We start from the raw sequence: 10585 nt of genomic DNA on the forward strand, positions 1-10585 counted from the left end.
CTCCCAGCGGTCCGCAGCCAGAACCCAAATCCTGGCTTTTGAGGCGGAAAAAGTCTTCCTCCAGCTCTAGCCTGAAGGAGCCTTGTGGGTTTTTCTGTCCTTTTCTTCTTCAAGGGACTTTGGTAACTTTCCCGAACTTTTTGTTCGTGTTTTGGGGAAGCTGCGGCAGCGCCGCTGCCGTGGACTCAGCGCCCTCAGGAAATGTACCGCGTCTCTCCATCTGTTCCTATCGCACTCGCTGCCGCCCTTCCCTCTCAGAGGGGAAAAAAAAAAAAGTTACAAGTCAGGAGTGAATTTTTAATACTCCTCGGGTTATTTAAGTGTGAAACTGGGCATTTTCTCACCCCCCACAGTTAGAGGGAAGATTTTCAGTCTACCGAGGAGAGAGTTTAAAGAGCGGGACCCTCTTAGTTTTAGTTTAGACGTTGCCCTCTGGTGACAATTAGTGCCGGGGAACTCGGAGGGCTGGCTCGGCGTGCCGGCCTGCTCTTCCCCTCCTCCCGCTTTTGTTCTAGAGGATTTCTCTGCTTGTGTGAGGCTGCTGAGGATGTGACTCAGCTGGCCCGGGACCGAGCCTGCGCTCGCCTCCCTGGAAGCGCTTGGACATACCGGGACTGAGAGGCTGTGGGGGAGCCCTGCCCGGTAGTGCGCGCTCTGCTCGTTTCTTCCTCTTTAAAAAAATCATTCCCGATGCTCCTGTAGTATTGCTAATGGCTCGACTTGTCTTCTGCCTAAGATTCGAGCCAGTGAGAGGTGTTGGAGGAGTCTGTGGGGCGTTTCCTCAATTTGCGGGAGCGAGACTAGCACTGACTGATGAATTAAAAGGATGGGGGAAGAGAGAAACTAATCCCTTGCACACCGCAAAAACTTTGGCGTCTGCAGTTCATCTGCAGTGAGGTAGTGGAAAGAAAACAAACGTTTATATGGAGGCAGGAACGTGTGGCAACAGTTGCCTAAAGCCCCATCAGCTGCTGTACGGTGCTGCCTTAACCCCAGCTTTGTGATGGCAATTACTGCTGTGAGCAGCACTTAGTAGAAATTAGTTTGGGTTTCCTCTGTGGCTTCCCATAAACTTCTGAATGTGTTTCCACGACTTCCCAAGTTAATCTCCCCGAGATAGGTATCGTGTCCAGGGAGGATGACTCACTCAAGAGTCTCCTGTTTGCCTCTGCTGTAGGTTGTACTACTGACGATGCCTAGAGCCCGAGCAAACTGTGGGGAGACAGAGTACTTCCATCAAGGTCTCTGCTGTGTGTTTTGTGAAGCAGGTAAGACTTGAGCAGTTACAGCTGATAGCAATTGCTTGCTACATTGCATGCTGGGAACCTGTAAACCTGGTTGGAGCCGTGAGGACTTCTTGGTGCTGTAAAGGCTGGGCTCCATTTTGAAGTGAGAGCCCCTTATTGCAACACGTGATGACTGGGAGAGGCACTTTGGCATCAAGCCAGAAAGCCTTTGCTTGTGGTTGAGGATAAAGTTTTTGAAGTTAATTGATTCAGTTAACACAAAGAACAGCCTAGGGAAATTCTGATATTTCTGTGTCTGTAGGCAAAGCTTCAGTATGGTTTTGCTCTCCTCTCCTTGCTCAATACGTGCAGAGCTAACAAGTTTTGCACCAAGAAGAAACCTCTCGTTATTATCAGAAGCTTACTGGTGCATTTAGGTGGGATTCATACAAAGGAATAAAAAAGTATATTGAAAGCAATTCTCCCTGGGCCTGCCCCTTTCCTTCAGCAGTGGTACCACCCACAGGCTCCCTGCCTGCTGCGGTGACCCATCCTTCCAGCAGATGCCCTGCTGGACACCTCGTTTTGCACCTCTCCCTGTCTGAGTGGCAAATGGCAAATGTGCCTCCTGACTGTCCTGTGCCTATTGGTTTGTGTGGCATGTGATTGATTTGCAAGGAAGAGTTGAACTTTTCTCAGAAATCTGTGTTATAATATCTATGTTTAGCCCTTTGTCTGTCAGAAGATCCCAAGATTGCTGCTGCTGCCTGTTCTCTTCTTCCACAGGTACCTTTGTTGCTGACCACTGCAATGCTTCGCATTTGAAAGGAAAATGTGACCCTTGCAAGGAAGGAGAAGGCTTTATTGCCCATCCCAATGGCTTGGAGGAATGCTTGCCTTGCAGACAGTGCAAAGAGGGTACCAAACCTTATGGAATCTTAACAATTTCCTCCTTTTTAATCTGAAAAACCTGGTCTTCATTGGGCATATTGAACTTAAAAGTAAATTGCCTTATGGCCTGAGTATAATCTTTGCACTTGCTAACTTATATTTTATTTTTAGATCAGATAACTCTGAGACCCTGTACTCTGACACAGAATGCTGAATGCCAGTGCAAACAAGGGTATTTCTGTGATGATGAGGGCTGTGAAATGTGTCGGAGAATCAGTCAGGAGTAAGTTTAAGTCACTCTTTTCCTTCTTGGGAATGTTAGAGCTGTGGCCCAATCTGTGCCAATAGTTAACACATGTCACCAGGCTGTAAATAATTGTCCTGAAGCCAAATGGCATTATTCATGCATTTAAATTTTAGGTGTCAAAACCTGTGATGTTGAGACCTAGAAAGATGTGGACTTGGGTATCATTGTGCTTGTTGCTTATGGCTGTAAACTTGGATTTTCATTTTTCATGTCTTCAGGTTGGTATTTCCACAGAAACATACTTGAATGAACTTTCTAGCACCCAGCTTAAAATTTTAGTATGTAGAACTACCTGTTGAAGGAAGCTAACCATGCATGAATAATGCCTATACTCTGTGGTTTGGTTTTTTTTTAATTTTCCCTCCTCACTGAGATGCTAGCATACATGAATTTTATCTGCTTTACTTTTATTTTATCTTGTACTCTTGTCTTGGATTATTTAAAGATACACTTCTATCAAAGTTTATGCATGTTCCATTCATGGTTCTGAGCTCTGTCTGAAAAAGAATCGGGCCTGGACAGAGCTATGTACTGATCTGGAAATGCTGATACAATGTTCTGTTACCCTCCGCTTCAGGCATCCAGATGGGAAAGAAATCCTGCTGAATTCCACTGATACCAGAGAACTAGGCTTAACTAATCCAGGTCTGTTACACAAGTCCCATTCAGCTTGGTTTGTTGGGTCTGTGGCTTCAGGCTAGTAACACCAGAGTAGTCTGTAAAACAGTGGTTTCAACTACTGTAATGTACTTAAGAGCAGTTGCATTTTAGTCTGGGAGTTATTTGCTAAAGATAAGTTATCAAAGGGGTTGATGGGACAAACCACCTTGGGTTTCACTTGGTGAAAAGCTACATGCGTTGCCAGGGTTCTTCAGGTTGTAAGGGTGACCCAGTTGAAAGTTATGGATAGTGTGAAGATGTTTACTGTGCCTGGAGTAGCTTCCTCTTCTGCCAGGAATGCACCCTGTCCATGCTACAGCACCCACAGCTAGCTGTCATCTTTTGCATACTTGTTTACCCTTAAGTGTCTCTCCATAAAACCTTGTGGAAGTTGTATTGCAGCTCTCTGCAGAGCTCCCTGATGCCTTTGGGCGCACGATGTGCAGTGCAAACAAGTGCTCACATGTTCAGGGCAACATGTCCATGAGAGTGCCAGGACAAACTATCTGGGTTATTGTATTAGTTCTGGGCTTAGGTTTTTCTCTAGGACAGCAAGGAATATCTCTTTGGGGGACAGTTTCAGTACTAATTTTTTCTTACTTTGCAGGGAAGGAAGCTCATGTTTGGGTTATTCTAGTGCTTCTGTTGGCTGTTTTGGGCTTGCTCATACTTGTTGTTCTTGTTAAAAAGCTGAAGTGTGATAAAGGTAACTGCTTGATTATTATCCATTAAATTTGCTTTCCATAGTTAGGCAAAGCATGCACTAGGGCTGTCCCTGGTTCTTGTGTTGCCTTACAGGGGACATGTTTAAGCTCTAGTTCATTTTTGTGTGATTGAAATTAGCAAATTAGTAAAGTGAAGAGTAGTTTTGCTTGGTAAATAAAATGCATAATCCTTAACTATGAGCTTTCTTATCTTGCTGACAGATGCCTCTGCTTCAAAGCAAGATTATCATAAGGTCCTTAGAAAGGACTTCTCCAATCAACTTGCCTTGTATTGGCAAAGAGGAAAAACCTGTGGGGGGTTCAGATGCATGGGGCAAAAAGTAGCAACTAATTAGATCACTAATTGCTTTCACTATGTTTGGTTGTGGAGATTTTTTTTGGTACAAATTGGTTGCCTTTAGTCATTTGAACATCTTAATATGAATGTTAGGTTGATAAGTCTTGTGTGAATTTATTTTTTAGTGGAAACTGAGCTGTTGTCCTTGGAAACTTCTATTTCCACTATTGTATTTTAAAATACTCTTGCTACTAGCTTGGTTAAAATAATACTGAAAGCTATTATGAATCTTAAGTGCTAAGTTTGCTGAAATCATGTCTTACTGATTGTATTGCAGTAAAGACAATTTCTGCCTTCTGTAGAGGAGGTTGCAAGAGTGGCTTAAAAGTCAAACAGCATCTTGTCTGCATCTTGCTAAGCAGGATTAAGGCAGTGTTTGTGCTGTTGCTAAGGGCTGTACTGGGGTGAAATGTATGACAGGTCAAAGAAACTAAATGGCTTTTAAAAGCTTTGGCTGTGTTACAGAAGTTTCTATGGTGTATAAGTCTTGTGTGATTTCAGCCATGTTTAAGTTCCTGCAATTCTTATAAGTTGCTCAGACACTTTTTTTTTTTCAGCTGCCTCAACTGTTAAAGATGTAGAGGGACAACTGGTAAGTATGTGATGGACCAAGTGTTTAATCTCTAATTGCCCACAGCCTAATTGTACCTGACACACAGCCCTCAATGTTTGTCTCACTGTAGATGTCTGTCAGGATGTGTTCCTGTGATGCAACAAGTCGTGATTCATGCAAGGTCAGAAATTAATTAGCAAGTGTCTGATGCATTCAATAGCTGCTGGTGTCTCCTTGTCAGTACTGGAAAATGCTTCAGAGCCTGTGACCAGGATGCTTTGGAAGTGGGGAAAAAGCTTGGACTAGCTGCAAGTTTTCACTTCAGACTGTCTCCAAGTGATACCTTGACCCAATTAATTTAATTTTTGCTGCTTCCCATGTGTATTCCCCAGCTGATGGCAGCTATTGTTTGGTGTTGCAGCATGATGGTGTTCCAGCTCTCATTGCACTGTGACTACAAATTATTAGTTCATAAGACTTAACCACTCCTGATCACTCAAGTGATTGTGTCTTCCTCCCTTTGGGCTCGTGTCACAAGCTACAGACCAGGACCTGACAGTCTGAATTCTTGGTCCTAAGCAGTCCCAAAAGAGGAGGGGTTCAGGGCTCAGAGCAAGCCAGTCTCAAAGTACATCCCTAAAAAGGGTTTATCCACCTGAGGCTGGCTGCTGGCATTTGTTCCAGCTTGAAGCTGGGTATACCCTGGCATCCAAATGCCATTTCAGAACCTTACTGTTTGAGTCTAAAATTGCTAGTCCAGCATTCTGCAAGACAAATACAAGGCTGGAGGAAGTAAATATAAAGCTGGCTTTAACTTCTCTAGTTAGAAACTGCATCGCTACCAGCACCACAAGGCAAAAATGAGCTCAGTCTTAGTTTTACACAACAAATGTTAGTCTTGATGAGCAGCTAGGAAAAATATCCAGGCTGTTCTCAGTGTGTGTACAGCACTTTTTTTCTCCCTGGAGCTTCTCTTGTCCCTCACCAATGCATTACCCACTCAGCGTATGCACTCTTGTCTAACGATACTAATTAGACATTTTGAGTAATTAAATGCATTTTAATTATGCCAAAAATACTCGAAGACTGAAGAAACAGAATTGAAAGAGATATTCAAAGGCTCACCCTAAACTCTGCTCTTTTTCTTTTTTAAGGTCCATAAGTGGCTCAAATATGTGAAACACACCAGGTTTTTTGTTGGGTTGTATCTCCCCTCACGCCCTGGCCAGATTTGCAGCACTTCATCTATTTATAGAAGCTGATGAAGAAACGTGACAAAAAACCTGGTCAAAAAATGCTGTAGCATAGAAATAGCAGTAGGAAATGCTGTAGCAAATATAACGTGTCTTTAATTTCAATAAAATAGTTGCAGAATGATGCAGTTACAAACTGGTGCATGGTGCCACTTGTCTCTCATCTAAGAGCGGTCACAGGCACTTGGAGTGCTCATGCTGCTGTAAGAGCTGATTTGCTAAGGAGAGTTCCACTGATGCAGTCCTGAGACTGAATATTTTGGTACCTACACGCCTTCCCTTCATACAGCTCTAATGCTTCCAACAACTACTGATACTTGAATAGCTGATGCTGGGCTTTGAAACAAAAGTGTTGGCCATGACAGTGCTCTTTCAGTCATTTGTTTTCCTGTTTAAGAATTATCCTGTATAAATAAGATCAACTTCTTTAATGTGCTTATACCCTTAAACAGAAAGTGTTTCAGTGAGAATGATGTACAACTATGCGTGTCATATGTAGGGGGGTTCCCCATCACATCCCCACTTATGCATGTTGGTCACGGGGTGGTGTCACCTGTGGGTCACTGTCGCTGTCCAAACAGAAAGCATGCTGGCTTATGCTTACAAAGGGCTTGTACCTTAATAAACACAAGTCTCAGGGGCAGAACAGTAACTCCTCATCCTCATTTTCCACGTATAAATAAATACTCTAAAGCTTGCCAGCTTTAGCACTACCTGTCATGTGAGACATGCTACTCTGCTTTGTGCTTGTGCTGTTCATGCTGACCTGGTGCTGTACTCCCTGGCTATGCTTGTTTAATGAATTGACAATGCCAGAAATGAAGGGAGCTGTTCCTGCTGGCTTCCCTCCTTCTCCCCTCACAAAAACTATGCAATGTACATGGGTGTTCACTGGCTTCTTTCAACTGATTGTAGTTTGTGAACCCACCAGGAAAGTTAATCCAGCCACAGACAACCCAAGGTCGTGCACTGCCATGTAGCTGACGGGCTACTTGGCAACAATTCTGAGCATCAGCCTTGACACAGCAATAGGCTTGGGGCCCCTGGTGCTGTTAAGTCATCTCAGGTGCAGCAAGGCAGTTTAATTCCCTGCTGTCTTAGGAGGGGAATCTAGCTACCATACTTAGAGAGGAGCAAGCAGCAATCCACATCAGTAAGAACATTAGGAAAAGTTTCCTGTGGTTGTTGTGGAGGCAGCTTGTGTGCCTTACCCTGCAGCCTGGTGGGTGCAGAACAGCCAGGGAGGTGGAGAGTGAGGCTCTGAAACCATTTTGTCACAATCCGCTAGTACAAGTGGGGGTCGTGATGGTTCGTTTTACCCATCTCAGAGTGCAAAAGACATGCAGCAGGGGACTGTCAGTATTAAAACAAATGCACCTTTTATTGAGTGCCCTCAGCAAATGTGATAGAAGGATTAGAAAGGAGATAGAGAGAGAAAAAGGGGGGTGGGGGATGGGGACTAGCTACCAACAGAGAGATGAAATCCTTGTGGTCCAGCCAGTAGATCTGTCTTGTTGTGTTGGGGAGAATCTCAAAGTCTTTGGTTAACTCAGAGGTCTTTTATAGTCTTATGTCAAGGGAACAGGTACAGGACAGTGGAGAATAAGCCTGTTGAGAACAAGCACAGACAGTCCCATTCCAAACAGGACAATTCAGTCCCAGCAGTGAGCAGGACCCATTGTTTCAGGACTGGGTCCCATGGGAAACCAGTCTTGGCCCAGTGAGCACACCTGCAGGCAACACCTGGCAGACATCCCGCTTCAGTCAGGCCAGTGCCTCTGTGTTAGAATTTTAATGGTCTCAGTCCTTGGGGGGGAGGGGGGGGCTTCAATCTCTGTCCTTGATGGTGGGCGTGTGGCATATGAGGGATCTTCTGTGGGGGATCACCAAAGTTACCCCAGAAAATCAGTCTTTCGGTAAAGCGAGGGCATCTGGCCAAGAGGTGGGGAAATCCATGGGCTATTGTGATGAGTGGGTATTGTGCAGCAGGTGTAAGCATACAGAGTGAGCTGCTCCTTGTCAGGCCCTGCCCAAAGCAGTGTACCGTGGTGACACAGCAAGCACACCTGTGAACAATCACTTGGCAAGCACCCACCTCAGCCAGGCCAGAACTACAGTCAGGGTCTTCAGCGTCTTGGTCTCTGTCCTTGTGATGGTTGTGAGGCAAATGAGGGAAATGTCTCTTACACATTTGAAGTCTAATTCTGTAAAGGCTGTTACTTTGCCAAATTATCAGCTCTCCTTTTGTGTCTCTGACATCTGGTGGCTTCAAGTATTTCCTTTTCTTCCCCCAGAAGAAAATAGTGGAAAATAGTGTTGTTTCTGAGCAGGGCACTGTCCCGTGCAGGAGCTGGAAGCGCCGTATGACGGTGTGGTTGAGGAGGATTGCTGAGTCCTCATTGGCAGCAAAACCTGTGCAGAATTCTGCTTTTCAGCAGACTGCGCTATCTAATGTTCCAAGTGGAACTCCAGCAAATTGTAAGATAAGTGTACGTGTGTGAAGTGATCATTGTATTTTCTCTAATATAAGTATCCCTTTAGTTGAGCTTGTAACTATTCCTAGAGCTTTGAGCAAAACAATAGAGGAAACTTTCCCTTAAAGTTGTAATAGGAAGTATGGCAAGTGATAGCTTGGGGAAAAAAAGCTCAATCCCTAATTTAATTTACTCTGCCTCTTTCATCTCCCTGAGAGAAACTACTGTTTTGTGATAGCAGCGAATGTTGCCTTGGAGCCAGTACCGTGTTTGTTTCACCATGCAATTTTCTTTACTCCAGTACTTTCAGGTCTGCTCTGAAATCTGCTTCCCTTCCCCTCTTTGCTGTGTGTGATGTAAAAGCAAGTTGTCAAATAGGTAAAACATAATAGTGAGTGAAGCATCCTGATTTGTTGGAGTAATGGTCCAACTTTGTATTACAGGTACAAGAACCAAGTCAGATAATTGTTAAAGATCTCTCTCAATGTGGTAAGTATTCCATAAATTGGCAGTACTTGGAATTTGGTTTTATTTCCTGTTGACTTTAGTCTACTTATGGAGTAGTATAAAGAATGAATATTGCTTAGAGCTATAAGGCTTCCAGTTTACTGTAAAATATGCTGAAACAGGATTATTGCTGCATTTGTAATCCCTGTGGTGAACTGTTCTACTTTGGAGCATGACTTTTCTGCATGGGAGTATAGCGCAGTCATGATTTTAAGAATGGTTTACAAATTTTTGAAAAATGTTTTAAAACGGGTCTGCATTGCAGCAGTGCACTCTGCTTTACTGAGTGAGGTGCAGGTCAGAGTGGGAGATCTCTCAGTCAAATGTCTCCTCACGTGGAAGAGCACATCAAACCTCCATTCACCCTCCTGTAGGAAGAAGATTGTTGTGCTGGATGTCCAAGTGATGGGTTTTGCTCTTGGGGGTCTTGGTGTGGCAAACCTGTGCCAGCAGCACGGTGGAGTAGTTAAAACTTCCTCTTCAGTAGTCCTGCCAAGGGAACATGCCAGCCAATGAAGCCTTCCTCAAAACCAGACAGTGGATGGTGTCCTGCCTTAGGAAGCCACTACTGAGAATGCACCAATACCTTTAGCTACTTTTAAGACCACTTAGTAGAAAACTTATTTGTCCTGCTGCTTCTTAGGTGCCAAACCCGGCCTTGCTGCTGCTGTTTGGTCTATGCAGGTATTGGCTGAAAATTAAGGGGCAAGTATGTGTGTGAGCCATGGGAAAAAAAACCTTGTGTTTTAAAGTCCAAGCTGATGTGTGTTGTGTGTTTCTTCTTGCAGAACTGAGAGAGACCTGTGATGTCTTTACAAAGGAAGTACCACCGCAACAGTGGAAGCAGCTTATGAGACCTCTTCTACAGCAAAATGATATTGATAAAGTTATTTCTAAATTTCCTAATAATAGAGAAGAACAATCCTATCAGATGCTTCTCATCTGGAAAAAGAGACTGGGAAAGAAACAATGTATTAATAATTTACTGGATGCATTGAAGCACATAGATACCAAGGCTTATTACAGTGTATTAAACACTTTAAAAAGTAATAACATTATAAGTAAAGTAGAAGCTGAAGATTAATGTTTATGAGGAACTGCAAAAATGTTCCTGTGTCCATATGTCTGTCTTCAGACGTCCTTAAATGAGGGTGTCAGGAACTGCTGGTAGAAATGGAGTTAGCCTCCTCAGCTCATGGAGACAGCCGGAAGGGATGTAATGCCTTTGTTGTTTTCATGTTTACATGACCTTCCTACCTCTGAGTCATAAAATATTAAACACAGGTGCTGGATGCCCACTTCGGAGCCAGAAGCTGGGACATCCCTTAGTTTGTGGCAGTGCTGTCCTAACCGGGGGCGAGGACCAGGAGTCCGCTCGCTGTTTTTGCGTACTGTGATGCTTTAGTTTCCGAAACCATTTTGTGTTGTATCGGAGTGCTCAGCACTGCTAAGTTTGAAGCACAGCAATAAAACCCTGGCTCAGACAGAAGCTGGCTCTGGGACTTTGTTCTGGCGGCGGCGCCTCCATCCTTGGGGCTATTTAAGGAAAGGCGGGCGGCGGTGCTCGGAGCGGGGGCTCAGTGGGCACGGTGCCCTGGGCGGTCATTTCCTGGCCGGGCCGTGTGGGACCGTGCCGTGAGGGGCTGGGCCGT

The 10585-nt window shown here is 44.4% G+C and overlaps 1 protein-coding gene across 1 annotated transcript in view; it reads left to right on the forward strand.

The window, feature by feature from the left end:
* The window catches only part of LOC102032130 (tumor necrosis factor receptor superfamily member 26-like), an 11612-nt gene extending 1190 nt beyond the window's left edge, over positions 1–10422 (forward strand). The window contains exons 2-9 of the mRNA XM_005427217.2: positions 1178–1268; positions 2013–2144; positions 2289–2400; positions 3002–3069; positions 3692–3790; positions 4704–4738; positions 8870–8915; positions 9722–10422. Coding sequence (XP_005427274.1) covers positions 1178–1268; positions 2013–2144; positions 2289–2400; positions 3002–3069; positions 3692–3790; positions 4704–4738; positions 8870–8915; positions 9722–10017 — 879 coding nt within the window. The 3' untranslated portion in view covers positions 10018–10422. The remainder of the gene's footprint in view (positions 1–1177; positions 1269–2012; positions 2145–2288; positions 2401–3001; positions 3070–3691; positions 3791–4703; positions 4739–8869; positions 8916–9721) is intronic.
* Positions 10423–10585: the final 163 nt, after the last annotated feature.

The sequence above is a fragment of the Geospiza fortis genome, unplaced genomic scaffold (assembly GCF_000277835.1).
Source record: "Geospiza fortis unplaced genomic scaffold, GeoFor_1.0 scaffold524, whole genome shotgun sequence".
NCBI classification, from domain to species: Eukaryota; Metazoa; Chordata; class Aves; order Passeriformes; family Thraupidae; genus Geospiza; species Geospiza fortis.